Source organism: Bos grunniens, chromosome 3 (assembly GCF_055505025.1).
Source record: "Bos grunniens cultivar Pamir isolate PY7600 chromosome 3, Bosgru_T2T1.0, whole genome shotgun sequence".
Lineage (NCBI taxonomy): Eukaryota > Metazoa > Chordata > Mammalia > Artiodactyla > Bovidae > Bos > Bos grunniens.
In genome coordinates this window covers 96,179,083-96,200,300 of record NC_141167.1, presented here as the reverse complement: position 1 = coordinate 96,200,300, position 21,218 = coordinate 96,179,083, and the positions used below count along the sequence as shown (strand labels likewise).

General features: G+C 41.2%; 1 protein-coding gene across 7 annotated transcripts in view; it reads left to right on the top strand.

The window, feature by feature from the left end:
• SPAG17 (sperm associated antigen 17) overlaps positions 1-21,218 on the top strand; it is a 283,690-nt gene that overhangs the window by 216,089 nt on the left and 46,383 nt on the right. For all 7 annotated transcript variants that reach the window (XR_015160805.1, XM_086392104.1, XM_086392103.1 and 4 more), the window contains 4 exons: positions 9,755-9,891; positions 15,566-15,750; positions 17,275-17,335; positions 19,961-20,105. Coding sequence is in view for 6 of the 7 variants with exons in the window: in XM_086392104.1 (XP_086248230.1) it covers positions 9,755-9,891; positions 15,566-15,750; positions 17,275-17,335; positions 19,961-20,105 (528 nt within the window). In the remaining variant the exon portion in view is untranslated. The remainder of the gene's footprint in view (positions 1-9,754; positions 9,892-15,565; positions 15,751-17,274; positions 17,336-19,960; positions 20,106-21,218) is intronic.

The window sequence follows — 21,218 nt, the reverse complement described above, 5'->3', positions numbered from 1 at the left end:
CACATTACACTGATTTAACTGAAGTCAGTTGAACTAAATATGATTGGGAAAGAAAAAGAGGGAGGGAGAAAGAGAGGGAGGGAGAAAGGAAAGGAAGGAAGGAGGGATAATTTAAATTGTATAGATAAATTTGCACTCCCTGATTCCTGTGGGCATGTTCCATTTTGAAAGTGAGGTGAGGATCAGTTGATGGGTCTTAGTTACCTCTTACAGAAGCAACATCTTGCTTCATTTATGAGTCAGAACTAAGAGATTTACTTTATGCAAGTCCTTTTGCTTTCCTGACTCTAATCTTATGTCTCCTGTGAGGTTTGTTCATTTAGGAGGTGACTTACTCATTGCCCCCTGGAGACAGGAATGGCAACTCACTCCAGTATTCTTGCCTGGAGAATTCCATGGACAGAGAAGACTGGCAGCCTACTGTCCATGGACTGACAAAGAGTCAAACATGACTGAGTGACTTTCACTTCACTTACTCAATGTCAGGCACTGTTCTAGGCGTGGGAGTACAGCAATTAAGAAGCCAACGTCATATGCAGCTGAACATACTATGAGCAGACCTAGACAATAAGTAGACAAATAAGTTCAGATAATATTAAGTGGTATCACATAATGTAACAGTATAATGTATGGGGAGTATCTGAGGAGAGAGATACCACTCAGTTAGAGGGTTAGAAGGCCCTTCTGTGAAGGGACATTTGAGCTGAGACAACAGAGACAAGAGGGAGGCAGCCATGCAAAGACTGAGGGAAAGGAAAATTCCGGGTAGCTGGAACAGCAAACATGAAGGCCCTTAGAGGAGAAGAAATAGAAATAAAAAGAAGGCACGGACCTGGAAGAAAATGGGCATTGGAACAGTCAGAGGAAGATGAGGTCAGAGAGAGGGGCTGCAGTAAGATCCCATGAGGAGTTTTGAGTTTTATTCTAAGAGGTGAAAGTGAAAATGGTTCAGTCGTGTCCGACTCTTTGCGACCCCATGGACTATACAGTCCATGAAATTCACTAGGCCAGAATACTGGAGTGGGTAGCCTTTCCTTTCTCCAGGGGATTTTCCCAACCCAGGGATCAAACTCAGGTCTCCCATATTTGCAGGTGGATTCTTTACCAGCTGAGCCACAAGGGAAGCCCACGAATACTGGAGTGGGTAGCCTATCCCTTCCCCAGCGGGTCCTCCTGACCCAGAAATCAAACTGGGGTCTCCTGCTTTGCAGGTGGATTCTTTACTGAGCTATCATTCTAAGAGGAGTTGTAGTCAAACCCCACCAGAAGGTTTTGAGCAGCAGGGTCATTATATGACAAGCTTATGTTTTAGAAAGATCCCTCTGGCAACTGTGTGGACAGTGGCTTATAAGAAGGGAAAAGGGAGGACTGGAGAAAATGGAATCAGGGAGGAAGCAACAGGATATTTGTGAGCATGGACAGAGATCTGGACTAGGGGCTCAAGGCAGAGGTGGTGAGAAGCAAATTAATTGGAAATATATCCAGTGTATATATGTATATGTTTGTGTGAGTGTGTGTGTGTGTGTGTGTGTGTGTATCAGAGGTAGAGCCAGCAGGGCTTGCTTGTTGATTGGACATGGGGCTGAAACAGAAGAAGAAACAAGGGGATTCCTGGGTTAACTAATGTGACCAGTTGTGAGGATGAGAATTGGTAATTGCAACAAGTTTCCAGGTGGTATTGATGTCACTGACATAGGATCATGCGTTGACAACCACTGCCCTATGGCAAACTCTAGAATGTAAAATCAGGCAGAGGAAGAGCCAGTAAAGGCAACTAAGAAGAAAAAGCCAGCAAAATAGGTGAAAAATGGGAATATGAAAATCACTGAGTGTTTTGAATATATTAAATGCCCCTGAAAAGTTGAGTAAGATAAAAAAATAACCATGGAATTGGATACTATTGTGGTCACTGGTGATCTAGACAAGAGAAGCCCCAAGGCACAGAGGAGACGGAAGCCAGCTGGAGCCGCTGTGTATAGAATGGCTAAGGAGGAATCAACAACAGCAGCAGGAATGGATAGCTGTAACCAAGAGCTTTGTTGAAAAAATAAAGAAGAAAGACTGCAAGTGGAGGGAGCTGTGTCACTAAGTGAGAGGTTTTGGGTTTTGTTTTAAATTAGACATAGTAGGGACTTCCCTGGTGGTTCAGTGGCTAAGACTCCATGTTCCCAATGCAGCGGTCCCAGGTATGATCCCTGGTCAGGGAGCCAGATCCCACATGCCACAACTTAGAGTTTCCTTGCCTCAACTAAAGATCCCGTTATGTGGTAATGAAGATCTTGTGTGCTGCAACTAAGACCCAGCACAGCCAATTAAAAAAAAAATTGTAATTAGACATACTAGTAGAACATGTTGATTTGCTAAATGATGATAATTCTGCATCAAGAGAGAACCTATGATGCAGGAGAAGGGAACATAATTGCAGGACAGCAAAGTGTTAAAAAAGGTGGGAGACCATGACCTTTGGGGCAGACCCTGAGTCAAAGCTATGGTTTTTCCAGTCATATATGGATGTGAGAGTTGAACTATAAAGAAAGCTAAGCACCGAAGAATTGATGCTTTTGAACTGTGGTGTTGGAGGATGCGCTTGAGAGTCCCTTGGACTGCAAGGAGATCCAACCAGTCCATCCTAAAGGAAATCAGTCTTGAATATTCATTGGAAGGACTGATGCTGAAGCTGAAACTCCAATACTTTGGCCACCTCATGTGAAGAACTGCCTCATTTGAAAAGACCCTGATGCTGGGAAAGATTGAAGGTGGGAGGAGAAGGGGACGACAGAGGATGAGGTGGTTGGATGGCATCACCAACTCAATAGACATGAGTTTGAGTAAACTCCAGGAGTTGGTGATGGACAGGGAGGCCTGGCGTGCTGCAGTGCATGGGGTCACATAGAGTCGGACACAACAGGGCAACTGAACTGAACTGAATGACAGGGTTGACCTTGGATGTGAGTAGTGTCACCTCATCCACAGTGGCAGGAGACAGGAGAAAGAATACAGGTACACGGGCAGGAGGGTTGTGGTTTGGTGTTGGGAAGGTGAACGAGTGTGACATCAAAGGAGTGGATGTAATGAGAGCATAGAAAGCCCATTCCAGAGAAACAGGAAAGCAAAGCAAGAAGGCGTGACTTATTGTTTAAAGTGACAGTGTCTGTTGACTGGAGCTCTCAGGAGGTCAAATAATTGCTCGGCAGATATGATAGAATAATAAGATGGTGATCTAGAGAGGGAAGCTTAAAACAGAGGTTTGGAAAGTGATAAAATGATTGGTGTTGGCAAGGGCAAAGATATGACCCTGGGAGTTTCTGAGGTGGAGAAGAGGAAAAGATGAAGAAACAGGGTGATGGAAAAATCAGAGAGGACAGAGTTATCCGGGGATGTCACCAAGAGAGATGAAGGGGAAGACTGACTAAGGTGTTGGAACTGCAGTGAATCAAGGGAATGTTTGAGGTAGTCAGCGATTGACAGCTACTTGGAGATGTCAAGTAGTTGACATCTTTTATTAATAATAAAATAGTCTGATGGCATGAGCTTCAAAAGAATGAGAGTGCTTGAGGAGGAAAAAAAAAGTTTTGAAACTAGAGAAACACCTACAGCACCCCTTTTGTTGTTGTTCAGTCGTTCAGTCATGTTGGACTCTTTGAGACCCTAGGGACTGCAGAACGCCAGGCTTCCCTGTCCTTCACCAACTCCCGGAGCTTGCTCAAACTCATGTCCATTGAGTCGGTGATGTCATCCAACCATCTCATCCTCTGTCGTCCCCTTCTCCTCCTGCCTTCAATCTTTCCCAGCATCAGGGTCTTTTCAAATGAGTCAGTTCTTCACATCAGGTGGCTCAAGTATTGGAGCTTCAGCTTCAGCATCTGTCCTTCCAGTGATTATTCAGGGTTGATTTCCTTTAGGATTGACTGATTTGATCTCCTTGCAGTCCAGGGGACTCTCAAGAGTCTTCTCCAACACGACAGTTCAAAAGCATCAATTCTTTGCACTCAGCGTTCTTTATGGTTCAACTCTCACATCCATACATGACTACTGAAAAACACATAATTTTGACTATATGGACCTTTGTTGGCAAAGTAATGTCTCTGCTTTTTAATATGCTGTCTAGGTTGGTCATAGCTTTTCTTCCAGCACCCCTACCTACTGAAATACCTGAACTAATAGAGACAATGATGTGATTCCACTATAAGTGGTAAATTAAACTTTAATATAAACAATAAAGTTTAAAGAAGTTCAGAATAGGAAGAGATTAACACAAGCAGCGGGGAAAGTTTTATGGGAGAGGTGGTCTTAAAGAATAAATAGAGTTGCATCGGTTTTAAGATTTAAAATGGAATCACCTGAGACAGCCCTCATTTCACTTGAGGAAACTGAAACCTAGAGAAAGTCAAGCAACATTGAAAATCTGGGACTCTGCCAAGGCCAGAAAATGAGTTTTTTGACTCTGAATTCTCTGTAGTTTATTATACTGCCCTCCAGATGTAGGGAACAGAAAAGAGTATTTTATACTGAAAAAAAAAAGAAAGGAAAGAATGTGTTCAAAGCTTGAGTAGAAATGAACTGGAAACAAATGTAAGTAGATTATTCTTATTTGGTAATAGTACAAGAAATGCTTGGAAAATACGGTAGAATCAGCTAGAGGAGATTTAGAGTTGATGAAATAAAAATGAATTTGATAGCATTCGCTGTGATAACACTGTGAAAAATCCTATGGCGACATAAACCAGTTTCAGGGGCTGTGGGCCGACTGTGCAGCCTGCTCCAGACTGCAGGAGGCGTGTTCTGGGCTTGGCACCAGGCCCCTGAGATCTGATGGCGCTCTCTCATCCCAGCCCTACGTTCAGTGACACCACATTGAGAGCTTGAGTCAGCCACAGTGAGAAATCAGCAAATGCCACAAATGTGCAAAGTATACCAACCAGGACAGTTTTTCTCCAGGGAGGCAATTGTTAAGCTTTTTTCCAGCACACCAGCAGCAGCAGGGAGAGCTTGGGTGTATTCCACTCCCACATTGAAGGGGCCCCTCCCTCTGTGGCTGCTGCCTTCAGGGCAGAGGGTTGGAGCTCAGGAGAGGTGGATTGTGGGCTGCCCCCTCAGTCAGTTCAATTCAGTTCAGTTGCTCAGTCGTTGTCCGACTCTCTGTGATACCATGAACTGCAGCACACCAGGCTTCTCTGTCCATCACCAACTCCCAGAGCTTACTCAAACTCATGTCCATAGAGTCAATGACGCCATCCAACCAATACGTCCTCTGTCATCCCCTTCTCCTCCTGCCTTCAATCTTTCCCAGCAGCAGGGTCTTTCCCAATAAGTCAGTTCTTTGCATTGGGTGGCCAAAGTATTGGAGTTTCAGCTTCAGCATCAGCCCTTCCAATGAATATTCAGGACTGATTTCTTTTACGATGGACTGGTTGGATCTCCTTGCTGTCCAAGGGACCCTCAAGAGTCTTCTCCAACACCACAGTTCAAAAGCATCAATTCTTCAGCGCTCAGCTTTCTTTATAGTCCAACTCTCACATCCATACATGACTACTGGAAAAACCATAGCTTTGACTAGACAGACCTTTGTTGACAAAGTAATGTCTCTGCTTTTTAATATGCTGTCTAGGCTGGTCATAGCTTTTCTTCCAAGGAACAAGCGTCTTTTAATTTCATGGCTGCAGTTCCATCTGCAGTGATTTGGGAACCCCCCCCCAAAATAAAATTTGTCACTGTTTCCATTGTTTCCCCATCTGTTTGCCATGAATTGATGTGACTGGATGCCATGAGGCCCCTCTCAGCCTCTGCTCAGAACTGGCTCAGCCACTTAGACATACATTTGTGGGTCAGAGCAAGTCCTAAGACCGAGCTTAGAGTCAGTGGACAAAGAAATGTGCCCCACCTACAGGGAAGCCACGCTCAGAGACGAAGTAAATAAAGCCATGCTCTGAGAGGAAGTAAAAAAAAAAAAAAACAAAATTTATTGTGTGTAAATACTATGGTTGACTTCAGGGTAGAAACAGGGAGGGAACCACTATTGGTTGTTCAGTTGTGTGAAGTCTGGCCATAATTTCAGATGATACCACTAGTTGGACCATCCCAGGTGTTTAAATACTAAAATTCCTCTGTATCAGTTGATGACCAGCTGCTGCTTCAAGCCCCTCAAATACCCCCTCTTCCATCCCCATCCATAGGAAAGCCCTAGGTAGGCTCAGTAAATAGGAATTCATCTATTATGGGTGTTGGTACTGGGTTCGAAGCCTGGGTTGAAAAGATCCCCTGCAGAAGGGAAGAGCTACCCACTACAGTATTCTTGACTGGAGAATTCCAGACAGAGGAGCCTGGCAGGCCCCAGTCCATGCAGTCACAAAGAGTTGAATACGACTGAGCAACTGAAACACACCTGGTAGAAAGCAGAGCTAAGGCTCACCTAACTCCTTATATAATAACTATGACTTATATACTGACAATGACTTATATATAATTATATAATGTCTTATATAATGACATGTATCTAATATGACATATAATAACTTATGTTAAGGCTCTACCTCACTCCTCATATAATAACTAGGTTACAGTGAGCATGCTGTTTTAATTTTTTATTGGAGTGTAGTTGATTTATAATGTTATGTTAGTTTCAGGTGTATAGCAAAGTGAATCAATTATACATGTATATATGAAAGTTAAAGTGTTAGTCCCTCAGTTGTATCTGACTGTTTGCAACCCCATGGACTGTAGCCCCCCCGCCCCCCACCCGCCAGGATCCTCTGTCCATGGGATTTCCCAGGCAAGAATACTGGAGTGGGCTGCCATTCCCTTCTTCGGGGGATCTTCCCAACCCAGGGATTGAACCCATGTCTCCTGCATTGCAGGTGGACTCTTTATCATATGAGCCACCAGGGAAGCCCTACATAACATATATCCACTCTTTAATTTTTTAATCATTGATTTATTTATTTTTGGCCAAGCTACAAGGCTTAGAGGATCTTAGTTCCTCTGCCAGGGATTGAACCCATGCCCCCTGCAGTTCAAGTGTGGAATTCTAACCACTGGACCGAAGTCCCAGTGACATGCTCTTTAACCCCTCTATATCTTCCTGTTTTCTCTTCTATAAAGCAGATAGAATGATATATACATCACAGTGTTGTGAGGATTAAATTTAATATATGTAAAATGCTTACAGTAGTGCCTAATTCATGAGAAACTCCATATCAGCATTTAGTATTGATAATAATAGAATGAACAATTGTTTGGTCCCCATCAGACTGATAAAATGCATTGCTATAAGACAGAAATATGCATAAGGTAAGAAATACAAACAAGAAGATGCATCAGGCCATCATGATTGTTGTCTATGTAGGCGATAGTGACAAAAGAGAGTAAATATATTAGAACACTGATCAATGATCCCCATCACTGGAGATTCTGATTCTGTTCTGGCCTGAAATACAGCTTATCTAGCATGTGGCTAGAGAATCTCTATTTTTCCAGGGTCAGCCCAGGGGATTAAGATGCACAGATGAATTGGAGGCACACTGGGTAGTTGTGTAGGAAAAACTCACAACTCATACAGAGCACTTCTGTGACCAGATATGTGTGAACTTTTATTACACCAAGCAATTCTACAGCACCAGCTGGGTGTCCTACAATTCAGTCCTTAAACTAACCAGAGTAGCACAGACTCTATAAGCTAAAGGCTTGGTCTCACAAGGCTCCCCATCACCCACTTCACATGCTCATTGCAGGTCCAGGTTGTCACTTGAGCTTCTAACCAGTCAGCTATAAAGTGGGGATCCCATGACCTGCTCTTATGCTTCCCTAATTTGCTAGAACAATTCACAGAATTCAGATATTATTATATAATAAGGGACATGATAAATGGCACAGATGAATAGACGTAGGAAGAAGTACTCAGGGCCCGGTCTGGAAGGTTTTAGCACAGTAGCTTCTGTCCCTGTGGGACTGGGGTGCACCCACCCACCTGGCATGTGCTCACCAGCTTGGAAACTCTCCAAACTGCATGCTGTAGGATTTTTGTGGAGACTTCATCATGTGGACATAATGAACTCCATCTCCGTATCCCTTCTTCTTCCCAGAGGATGAGAAGTGGGGCTGAAATTTCCAAGCTTCTTATCATGGCTTGGTTTTTCCTGATGACCAGTCCCCATCCTGAAGCTATCCAGGAGCCCACCAAAAGTCACTTAATTCAGATAAGAAGAAACTCCTATCACCCAAGAAATTCCAAGGAATTTAGGAGCTCTGTATCAGGAATCAGGATCAAGAACAAAATATTAAAAGATGCTCCTGGTACTCTTATCATTTAGGAAATTAAAAGAGATTTGGGAACACTGTGCCAGGAACCAGGGACAGAGGCCAAGAAACATCTTCTATTATCTCACACTATCGGGAATGTGTTCCTTGTGGACTTAGTAAGGACTCTTCAGTTTGAGAACTTGAACTCAAACTCATTGAACAACAACAAAACACGGGATGGGTTGGTGCTTGTTGATGCTCAAACCAAAGAAAAGTAGCCATGGTGCTAGCCCACGGATGACTGGATACATTCAGGCTTTTCAAGAGTGTTTACATCTGACTGCCTGTCTTTCTGGGCATTCTCCATGTTGTCACATCCCTCCTTGTCCCTGTGTGGTCTTGTCCTCTCCTACAAAGAACAAGCTATAGCCGTGTGGCAGGGACATGTCCAGAGAGGTTAAAAATTCTGATTCTTCCAGACCCATAACCCTGCAAACAAGATAGGATCATCCCTGTTAGCTTCAGGAAATATCTTGGTCAAGGTTCTGTGTTGGCTTTGAGGACTTGTTGAGAACTAGTGAAATGCTGGGGCTTCCCTGGTGGCTCAGATGGTAAAGAATCTGCCTGCAGTGCAGGAGACATACATACAGACAAGGCATGGTTAACATACATGTGGTACTTGCCTGCAGACAGTGGACACTCAGATATTGGTTTCCTTCCCTTTCCTCTCTTGATGATTTAAATTCAAGACAGGGTGTTTTAAAAAGGTGACCTAAAGCACAATTTTTATTAAACCTCCTGGATATTTGGAGAAATACACACAACTGCTGCTATGTAGATTATCTACTTTGGCTCATTCCTTCACCAAATTTAGTGATCTGGGGATTTAATTTCCTGGCTTAATTTATCTATGATAACTCCACCCCCTTTTCAAACTCTAAACTTACTAGTTGAAACAAAGAAATTCTTAAGATTTTTATACTCATTAGTTTTAAGAAATCTCTGAGAGTCAACATTTTATTGAACTGTACCTTGTTGATTTATAGGCAAGTCACTCAATTTCTTAGAATCTGATTTTTCTCATTTATTTAAAAAATGTGATGCTAATAGCATCTGCCCTGCTCATCTCATAGGATTATTCTGAGAACTAATATTAGGTTAAGTCTTGTTGTAAAATGTAGATCAAAGCCTTTATTCCTGTAAGGGAATTCCCAGGTGGTGCTAGTGGTAAAGAATCCGCCTGCTAATGCAGGAGATGCAGAAGACACTGGTTTGATCCCTGGATCCGGAAGATCCCCTAGAGTAGGAAATGGCAACCCACTCCAGTATTCTTGCCTGGAAATTTCCATGGACAGAGAAGCCTGGCAGGCTACAGTCCATGGTGCTGCAGAGAGTATACAAGCTTTTTAAGAAGAAAAGAAAATGTCCCAAGTGGGTTCTGTGTTCTTCTGTGCCCTGGTATGACCTTGGATGTCTTTGGAAATTTCACATGGTGTAATTTCAGTGTTCTCTCTAACAGAACCAGAATCGTGTATGCCTCTGAAAATTCCAACCCAGTCATTGCTGCAGGATGTGGCAGGACAAGCAAGAAAAGAGAAAGTGAGGCTACCTCACTACTTGCTGAGTTCCAAGCCCAAGTCTCAGCCTCTCGCAAAGGTAAAATGGACTTGAAAATAAATCTGCCAGAGCCAGTTAGAGTTTTAAGTATTCCTGGTTGATTGAAGTAACTGATTTCCAGCCACCATGTAACTGCTATTTGCTATATGAACCATGTCAGCATGAAGGGCTTCCGGTCACACCAGGGATAAACCAAGGCAGTACTTTGCTAGAGTCAACTCATATAGGCTCATGAGAGGAATTATATGAGCCAGCTGTTAAGCCATCACTAGCTTATAGTTGGCAAGCTTCCATGGTGGCTCAGTGGTGAAGAACTCACCTGCAGTGCTAGAAACTTAGGTTCAATCCCTGGGTCAGGAAGATCTCCTGGAGAAGGAAATGGCAATCCACTCCAGTATTGTTGCCTGGGAAGTCCCATAGACAGAGAAGCCTGGATGGCTACAGTCCATGGGGTCACAGAAAGGTTGGACATGACTCAGCGACTAAATCACAACCAGTTTGCAGTCAGCCATGCTTGGAGTTCTTCTGCCATAGAAATTGGCAGATGCTACTGATGAAGGTTCTTTTCCAAGAGCCAGTTTACCAGCCCACTGATGGCTAAGGGGATCATTGGGCACCCTTCTCATGACTCTTAGGATAAAATCCAGATGACTTAGTGTGACTGCAAGGCCTGGCTCCATTTGCTTCTTTACCCTCATGCTTTGCCAGACTCATTATACTTCCCCCATTGTGGCCTTCTATTAGTTCTTTCAAAGTACCAAACTCCTTCCTCAGAGCCTCTAAGATCCATCTCAGCTATGTTGGAAAGCTTTCCTAGAGCCCACCAACCAAGTTTTGTTAGTCATCCTTTAGAAATTTCATGGCACACTGTGTTCATTGCAGTCAGAGAATGTACTGCGATATGTATAATTGACATGTGGTAGGAGTGCTTCTCAAACTTTAATGTACATGTGAGTTATTTAGGAACCTTGTTAAAATATAGATTCTGTCTCACTGGGTCTGCTGTGAAGCCTGAGATTCTGCAGTTTTAACAGGCCCCCAGGTGAGGTCAATGCTGCTGACTTGGGAAATAACTGCATAGGGCAATGGTTCTCAAAGTATGATTGTTTGACTGTCAGCATTGGCAACACCTGAGAACTTGTTATAAATGCAAATTCATGGGCTCCATCCCAGATGTACTAGTGGAGAAACTTGGGGGTGGAGTCAGCAATTTGTTCTCAGTAGACAGTGCTCCTCTGCAGAGTAGGTTTCCCTTATCTTTGTAGTTCCTTCCCCTCTGCACCTACCTATTCTCTACTCCAGAGGTCCCCAACCTCCAGGATCTAATGCCTGATGATCTGAGGTGGAACTCATGTAATAATAATGGAAATAAAGTGCACATAAATATAATGCACTTGAATCATCCAGAAACCATCCCTATCTACCCCTGCCCCATCTGTGGAAAAATTGTCTTCCATGACACTGTTCTGTGGTGCCAGAAAGTTTGGGGACTGCTGCTCTACCCCACCCCATCCCAGACTTACTAATAGAGAAACTCTGGGAGTAGAGTCAGCAACTGGCATCTTAACCAGTCCTCCAGGTGGTTCTGATAGAAGTTAAAATAGGATAACCACAGGCACAGAGGGAAGAGCACCAACTTTGGAACCAGGTAAACTTCAGTCTGAAACTTTAGTCTTCCACTGACCACTTGAGCAAGTTTTCTGTCTTCCAGTTCTCTGAACTTGAACTTCTCTATCCTTAAAGCCTAAAATACTTCCTTACTGTGCTGTGATAAGGATTATATAGACCATAAATGTTCATTTCCTCTCCTAGCCAAGCAGTTATTTTCCTCCAGTGACAAAGCCTTTATTTACCTGAAATATAATTGACATACAAGATTATGTTAGTTTCATTTGTACTACATAGAGATTTGATACTTGCATACATTATAAAATGATCACCATGAGTCTAGTAACCATCTGTCCCATACAAAGTTATTACAGTATTACTGACCGTATTCCTTACGTTACATTCCTGTGCCTTATGTATTTTATAACTGGATGTTTGTACCTCTTAATCCCCTTTACCTATTCCGTCCCCCCCAGTCCTTTCCTTTTGGTCAACCACCCATTTGTGTTCTGTATCTGAGTCTATTTTCATTTTGTTTTGATTGTTTTGTTTTTTAGACTCTACATATGCAACATACAGTATTGCCTTTTCTTTGAATTATTTTACTTAGTATAATTCCCTCTAGATCCATCCATGTTGTTGAAAATGACAAGATTTCTTTTTTTATGGCTGAGGAATATTCTGTGTGTGTATATATATAAGAATATATATATATTCATATATATGTATATATATATATCACATCTTTTTTTTTCTTTGTCTATTAGTGAACATTTAAATATATGTTACTTTCATATCTTGGCTATTATAAATAATGCTTCAATGAGCATTAGTGTGGATATAATTTTTCAAATTAGTAATTTAATTTTCTTTGGGTAAATATCCAGAAATAAAGGTGCTGGATCATATGGTAGCTTCTGTTAAATTTCCTTTATGCTGTTTTTCATAATGGCTGCCCCAATTTACAATTTCACCAACAGTGTATGAGGATTCCCTTTTCTCCACATCCTTGCCAACACTTGTTATTTGCTGTCTTTTTGATGATAACCATTCTGATAGACATGAGGTTGCATCTCGTGGTTTTGATTGGCATTTACCTAATGATTAGTCATGCTGAGCATCTTTTCATGTATCTGTTGCCTATCCTATATGTATGTCTTCTTTGGAAAAAAAAATTTTTTTTCAGGTCCTCTGTCCCTCTTTTAATTGGGTTGCTTAACTTTTAATGTGAGTTGTTTGAATGTTTTGTATATTTTGGATGCTGCTGCTGCTGCTAAGTCGCTTCAGTCATGTCCAACTCTGCAACCCCATAGACGGCAGCCCACCAGGCTCCTCTGTCCCTGGGATTCTCCAGGCAAGAATATTTTGGATATAAACCCTTTATCTGATATATTGTTCACATACATCCTTTCCCATTCAGCACTGCAATGTATAATTTGTTGATGTTTCCTTCACTATATGCAAAAAGCTTAGTTTGTTGTAGTCTCATTTGTTTATTTTTGTTTCTCTTACATGAAGAAGCAGATACCAAAAAAAAGTTACTAAGATTGATGCCAAAGAGCATATTGTTTATGTTTTATTCTAGGAGTGTTATAGTTTCAGGTCTTATATTTAAGTATTTAATACATTTTAAGTATTATTTTTGGATATGATGTGAGAAAGTAGTCCACTTTGCTTATCTTGCATGGACCTGTCCAGTTTTCCCAACACCGTTTATTGAAAAGGCTATCTCTTCCCATTGTAATTCTTGCCTTTATCATAGACTAACTATAAAAGCATGTTTTTATTTATAGGTTTCATCATTATATAATGTCCTTCTTTGTCTCGTTACAGTCTTTGTTTTAATATCTACTTTTCCTGATGTAGGTATTGCTGGCTTTCTTTTTGTTTCCATTTGCATGGAATACCTTTTTCCATCCCTTCACTTTCAGTCTGTGTCTTTAAATCTGAAGTGACTCTCTCGTTGGCAGCATTTCTATGGGTCCTGATTTCTATCCATTAAACCACTCGGTGTCATTTGATTGGAACATTTAGTACATTTACACTGAAGTGATTATTGATAGGTATGTACTTATAGACATTTTGTTCATGTGTTTATAGTTCTTTTTTTTTTGTTCATTCTTCTCTTAGACTCTTCCCTTTGATTACTGTTTTTAGTGTTATGTTTGGTCCTTTCTCTCTTTTGTGTGGGTAGATTTTATAGGTTTGTGGCTACCATGAGGTTCATATATTATAACATATAACTCTCTCTCTCTATATATATATATATATATATACACACACATGATTATTTTAAGTTAATAATCTCCTGGGTTTTAATGCATTCTAACAACTCTTCATCTCTCCCTTACACGCACACATTTTATGTTTTGGTGTCAGCTGTGTTACATCTTTTTGTTTTCTGTACCCCTTAACTCCTCATTGTGGATATATATATATATATATATATATATAATTTTACCACTTTTATCCTTTAACCTTCTATCCTGCTGGATTTATAAGTGGTTGATCTACTACCTTTACTGTGTACCTGTCTTTATCAGTGAGATTTTTCCTTGCATAATTTTGGTAATTATAGTTGTGGCCTTTTCTTTTAGAGAAGTCCCTTAAACATTCGTGTAAAGCCAGTTTAGTGGCACTGAACTCTCTTAGCTTTTGCTTATCTGCAAAACTCTCTATCTCTCTTTCAAATATGAATGATGGCCCTACCAAGTAGAGTCTTCTTGGTTGTGGATTTTTCCCTTTCATCACTTTGAATGTATTATGCCACTCCTTTCTGGTCTGTACAGTTTCTGTTGAAAAGTCAGCTGATGGTCCTATGGTAGTTCTCTTGTACATAATTAGTTGCTGTTCTCTTCCTTCTTTAAGATTCTCCCTTTATCTTTAATTTTTGGCATTTAAATTACTTTGTTGTGGAATGGGCCTTTTATGATTAATCCTGTTTGGGACACTCTGTGCTTCCTGGGCCTGAATGTCTGGTTTCTTCTCCCAGGTTAGTGACATTTTCAGTTATTATTTCTTCAAGTAAGTTCTCTGTCCCCTTTTCTCTTCTCCATCTAGGTCCCCTATTTGCAACTGTTAGTATGCTTGATATTGTCCCAGAAGTCTCTTGAACTATCTTTATTTATTTATTTTTGCTTTTTTGCTTTTTTTCTGTTCAGCTTAGGTGATTTTTACTGCTGTGTTCCAGGTTGCTGATCCGTTCCTCTGTATCACCCAATCTACTGTTTTCTTTCTAGTGCAATTTTTATTTCAGTTATTATATTCCTCACCCCCAGTTATTATTTTTTATAACTCTTTGTTAAAATTTCCACTGGACTCATTCATTCTTCTCCTGAGTTCAGTGAGCATCTTTATGATCTTTATCTTGAACTCTATTGGCTGGATTGATTACCTATACTTTGTTTAGTTCTTTTTCTGAGATTGTGTGTTGTTCCTTTGTTTGGAACATATTCCTGTGTCTCCTCATTTTGCCGAGTTCTCTTTGTTCATTTCCATGTGTGAAGTAGGTTGGTTACATTGTCTGATCTTGTAGAAGCAGCTCATGTAGGAGATATCCCATGGGCCCAGCATCCTTTTTCCCTCTGGTCAGCAGAGCTGTGTAGTTGAGGGGTGTCCTTTTGTGGGCTGCATGAGCCTTTCTGTTGTGGTAGGGCCTACTGCCATGGGCATGCTGGAGGCAAAACGGGCCCTGACTCAGTTGTCTGCAAGGCCATGCCTTGTGTGGTGACTAAAGGCTGGCTGTAGGGCAGGGGAGGCTTGCTGCCTGGTTTGCTGCATGGCCTTGGTGGGGGGTGGTGGTGGTGGCAGTGGGGGTATGTGTGTAGGGCCTGAGCCTTTTTATTATCTTGCATGCTAAGTTGCTTCAGTCATGTCCAACTCTTTGCAACCATATATATATATAAATATATATATATAGCCCACCAGGCTCCTCTGACCATGAGATTTTCCAGGTGAGAATACTGGAGTGGGTTGCCATTTCCTCCTCCAAGGGATCTTCCCAACCCAGGGATCAAACATGAGTCACTTATGTCTTTATTATCTTGGGAATGCAAAATAGAACTATTTTATTATGTTTTATTGCTTTTTTTCTTTTTCGATGAAGGCGCAAGATTCTGTTGGAGGAAGAGTGAGAACATCCTCTGTGGCATCTGCTGCCATTAATAATATAAATTCGTCTCCCTTTGGATTCCATCTTCTCCCACCTGTGGTGAAATTTGGAGTGCTTGAAGAAGGACACACCTATGCCACCACTGTAAAGCTCAAGAATGTTGGAGTAGACTTCTGCAGGTGAGGCCAGGGCTCCAAGTGTATGCTCAGATTACCTATCATTACATCTAATGATGTGATTCAAAATTAATAGCAAATAACTTAACTCACAGTCTGTATTCCCAATAGAAAACATACTCTATCTGGTATTAAGTGACAAGAAAGTCACTTCAGTCCTTCGTTTCCAGATCAAAACCAATAGAATCTTAAAGTGTGTAGAGATCTTGGAGACTGTTATAATATAAGGGAACTGAGTAACTTGTCTTAAAAGGTCTTGTAGGCTTCATCAAGAGTAGATCTCCGATACCCTGAGTGCCAGTTCATTGGAGCACCTTGCTTTATCAACACAGCTGTGGTCACTGCTTCTTGTGGGAGATCAGTCCTTCCCATTGGGTCCATATACCATACATCTATTCCAAGACAATTCCCAATTACAAAATCTCCTCTGTACTATTTTGTAGTAAGCATCAGGATTGTGGGGAACTTTACCCCCATAAAAATGGGATACATGTATATTTCAGAATGCAGAGTTATTCTCAGTGTCACTAACAAGTCCTTTGAGAGCATTTATGATTCTGGACTCAGGATTGGAAGTCAGACAGGGCATAGCTACAGGAGCATCTGATTGAGAAGATCATTGTCCCATTTTAGTTGAGGCAAGTCCTCAACTTCAGGGATCATGTTCACTTCCTTGGAAAAAACTTGATGAGGGCATCACACTGCCAGATCAGACATCATTGCTTTTTGGGGTTGTTGCCACAAAATGGGTGGGGAGAAATGGAGAGTCAACCTCAAACTTGGTTAAACTCACCCAAGGAGACCCTGTGTGTCCAGTATAGAATTTTAGTTTCATAGATTTCACTCCTCAGCTTGTTCAGTTCAGCCACTACAGGGCAGATAGCAAAGCAGATGGTAGAGGGAACCCAGTTGGGGTCAACATGGAGATAGACTGCCCTTGGCATTTTAATTCACTCCAGGTCTTTAACCTTCAGGCAGAGCCCACAAACCGCAGGAAGGGGAAGAGATCAACAAGTACCATGTGTGAGTCCAGGGCTTTTCAAGTTCTCCTACCATTTCTGAGCCTTTTCTGTTTCTGTTCTCCCCAAACATGCAAACCCCATACCACGACAGAGCAAGACTGGCTCCCACGCTCCACTGCTTTCCAAAAGAGCCTTTATTCTTCAGCTTAATGATCTGGCAGTCAGCATTTGTGTTCATGCTGGCGGCTACGCCGCAGTGCACACGCCAGCCAAACATTCACAACCCTCTGCCCAGGCCCAAGCTGCTCGTCAGCATCCGATAACAAAGGGTTGAAACCCGGTTTGGAGTCAGTTTGACGCCGATGAAAACTGTTGGAAAGGCAGTTGTGAAACAGGCCCCAGATTCTCCTTCCAACTGGATATTAGATTGTTTTTCTACTAGTCTGGACCCCCTGCTCCCGTGTAGCCAATATTAACACCTTCCTGATTTTATTACTTCCCAGTTCATTCGTGCTCATGTTTTTCATTATGGCATTAGTTTATCCCCATCTTTTTCTCCTGGTAGGTTTAGGGTGAAGCAGCCTCCACCCAGCACTGGGCTGAAAGTGACTTACACACCTGGGCCCGTAAGTCCATGTGCTGTGTCCTGCGTGTGTCCATATGTGTGTACGTACAGATGTGTCTATGTTTCAAGTGCCGTGAGCTTTCGTGCCATTCTACCAATTCGGTTTAAGCCATTTGTAAGTCGACTTTTTCTAGTATCATAAGCCACAGATTCCTGGCACTGGTACACTCTGTGGCTGTTGTCACTTATTTCATGTAACAACCATAAGCACTCCTATGTGTAAGTAGAATTAAACTTCCAGCTATGGAACCATTTCTGAAGTTCACTTCACTTGCCCCAATACTGCAATTCTATACAGTTGTCTGGAAATGCCTTTAAAAAAATTAAAATATGATTTAACGTGCATTTGGTAAACTGATTACCTAAAGATATCCTGTGACAGCTCCTTCTGCAAAGTGAAAAGTCATTGGAAAAAATAAATACTTCATTCTTTACATTTTATGTAAATCTGTTCCGCCCTCCTGGTATTTGTCAGAGAATAGTAAAGAATAGTAGCAAATTTAAATTAACCATGTCTCATTTCTCCAAAAATCTCTGAAAATATGAATTCCAAAATGTCAAATTGTTCTGATTTTATCTGATACATTATATTTAGTATAAAATGTGTATTGCCACTTACTTCAAAATATAATTTCAGAGGTGTATTATGATTAAACACGAGGTTATCTCAAAATATAATAAAATCACACTCATCAACCTTGACTTTTATTTCTTGGTCAGTATATCATCTTTTGCTTTAACACTCTTGTCATCTCCTTTAACAAGCTTTGAGCTCCTCCCGTATGCCAGCAATAGTGCCAGGCTACAGGAGATGTTAAAAATGAGTGAGACATAAGAAGTATACAAAGCAGGCACATGGTGGGCACTCAAGAGATGTGTGACTGAGTAACAGATGGTGTAAGGAAGACTGGTAGATAAATGAACCATTCATCACTGACGGGGACTGCACAGGCTCATGGGAACTCTGAGCAAGCGCATCCAGTCCCATAACCAGCACATTGTGCTGACTGAATCCCAAGATCTTAAAGCAGTCACGGTGGCTGTGTGTTGACACAGAAGAATCGGTTGGCTGTAGTTCAAAGTCAGCTGGTTTCTTGTAACTGTGCTACCAAGCAGCTCTGTGATGCTGTTGGTTAATCCTCTGCGCCTTGCTTTCCTCATCTATAAAAGGAGCTTAGACTGATCATTTCTCAGCCCTCTTGCAGCTCCAATATCTTATGATCTATAAAACAGTAATATGTAGGCCGCAATTCAAAAACAGAAATCCTTTTGGGGATTCAATCCACTAATTTACGAGGACCTCTCTGAAACACTTCATCACTGTCCCATGTCAGAATTTCAGAATCTTCACAACATAGAACAAAAAAGCACAGTTAAAGGAAGCTTTTCTCCCACTGTTCTGGGAAGTTCGCAAATCTTTTTCATTTTAAGTAGGGATTATGCCAAAACCCTAAACGACTGCTAAATCAACCTTTATCCATACTAAAAACCCAAACTCACTCTATACCTTTTTTCTTTCTGATGGTAGTTTTGGCTCTGGCAGAAAAATGTAGCCTACAGACTTCTCTGTATCTAAACCTCACCACTGTTCAGCTTGGTTCATTGCCAACACTACATGAATGCACTCCAAACCCAGGTAGACCTGTGTTATGGCAGCCCTCCAGCTCCCCTGGTGCAGCGTCGTCATCCCCCCGCCCTGCTCCGATTGTTGGGCTTGGAGGGCTGAGGGCCTGGTTCTCAGAAGCTGCTGGATACCCTCCAGCGTGCGGACGTCCACAAGCACAGCACTGAAAAAACTGAAACATTTTTCAATTCTATTATTTATAAAACCCAATCGAAGAAAAAAAATTATATTCGTACCTAATTGCTTTCTGTGTGGTAGTTTCTGATTTATTTTTTCCAGATAACTGTTCTCACATTGCCTTTTTAACCCACCTCCTAGGGAGGTGGCTTCCAAACATAAACAGCCCTTTCTTTCCTGGCTTAGTGTTCTTTTCAGGGGACAAGGCAAGAAGCGCATTCCTTGCTGTGTTTCTCCTTCATGGTATATCAGGTTTCTTTTTTGTTGATACATCCTCTTCCATGTATCTTTCAGATCTAAGCAGTTTGGCATTTAAACTAATTCTGTCTCCCTCTACTGGCTTTGCCATGTTACAAGTCCTACAGTAGGAACATGCTAAACCATGGGGCATGGACACAGAAATTGTGGGATTCACCTAGTCTCTTAAATTTAATATTAAATTTATGTTTATCTTTGATTAAATTTATCTTTGTTTACAGAGATGACAATAAATAGAACCTCGCTACTGATATTCAAGAAATAGCACAATTACAGACATCATAAGGAGTTTGCCCTCCAGCACCCTGGCATTTAGTTTCCTTATGCTTTTTCCTAAATGGCACCTGACTTTCTCCTTCAATTTATCCTGGGTCCCACTAACTCAATGGAAATCTACCTATCTAATCCATGAAGTAATTCTTCTAAGTGCTGAAACAGCAGTCATTCCTTTGGGCCAAATTGATAGATGAGGGAGCTAGATTGGAGAGTTTGAATAAGTTGCTCAAAATCATGTGAAAATTTTGAACTTCTGTATGTCTGATTCTAAAGCTTCATTGTGCATTTCAGGTGGCAGCTGGTTTGCAGGCAGATCTGAAAGTGGAGTTATTTGCCATGGCTGTTGGGGAGGATGGCGCCAAGGGATTGGCACACATCTCTCACAATATAGAGATTATGACTGAGCATGATGTCCTGTTCTTACCTGTGGAAGCAAATATCCTTTAAAGTTCAATTTGAGTCACCACATATAGTGTAAAAATTACATTTGAGCAAGGAGAACACAGAAGTCAAAATGGTGTTTCCCAATCCCCTCACATCTGCCCTCTGTAGCTTCATTTATTCTAGTTTTAAAACCACAGAGTTAAATTTCTTAGGACAAAGACTTGTTTCTTCATCTGTTTTTTGAAAGCATCTAGCAAAGTGCCTGACACATAGTACATGTAACTTTAAGTTGGATAAATCTCAATATTATTGGCCATCTCTGAGGTATCAAACAGTCAGAAATTTTTTAAAAAGCAAGTCTTTTGTCTTAAGAAAAAAACCTGGTCATCTTCTTGGGGGATAGGATATACCTTATTATAGAAACAGAATGAATAAGTATTGAATTACACATACATTCCTTCATATTGGTATCTCCTGTATATAGAATATATAGATACCAAGAACCTTTTATATGCCATGTACTGTATGAAATATTTTATCAAATATAAAAGTGAAAATTGAACTCCATCTTAAAAAGCTACATAAGCTGGTAGCAGGAATAAAATTTTCACACTTGATTCCTGTATTGTAACTCCAATAGTATGAATCATATACCACTTTGTATTATAGGTATATCTATTTGATATTTGAGCTGGGTCTTATAGAATACAAAAACTTTTGATGAAAAGAGACTTAGGAAGAATGAACAAAACTGTAGCAATAGGAAAGCTCCAATTGTTCAGGAGGGTAAGCAGGGAGTTCAATTTGTTGAGAGCTTAGAGTATTAGTAATATAGTGGCAAAGCTGGTTGGAATCAAGTTGTGGGAGATTTTGAATTCTTGGCTTAAACTTTATTATATAAGCAACACTGAATCATTGAAATTCTGATCGACTGGGTGATATAATCAGCATGTCTTTATAAAAATGAATTCATTGTTATCATACAGGCTGTGTTGAAGGAGAAGAGCTACTGGATATGCAACAAACCAGTAGAAGGTTCCTTCAGCAAGCCTTCAAGTGTAAGGACAAGAGCTATAGTGTGGCAACAGTAGAAGTGCAAGAGGGACGTGGGTGAAAGGCCTCTGGCATGGGGTACTGTAAAACCTCAGCTGGGACCCCTTACGAA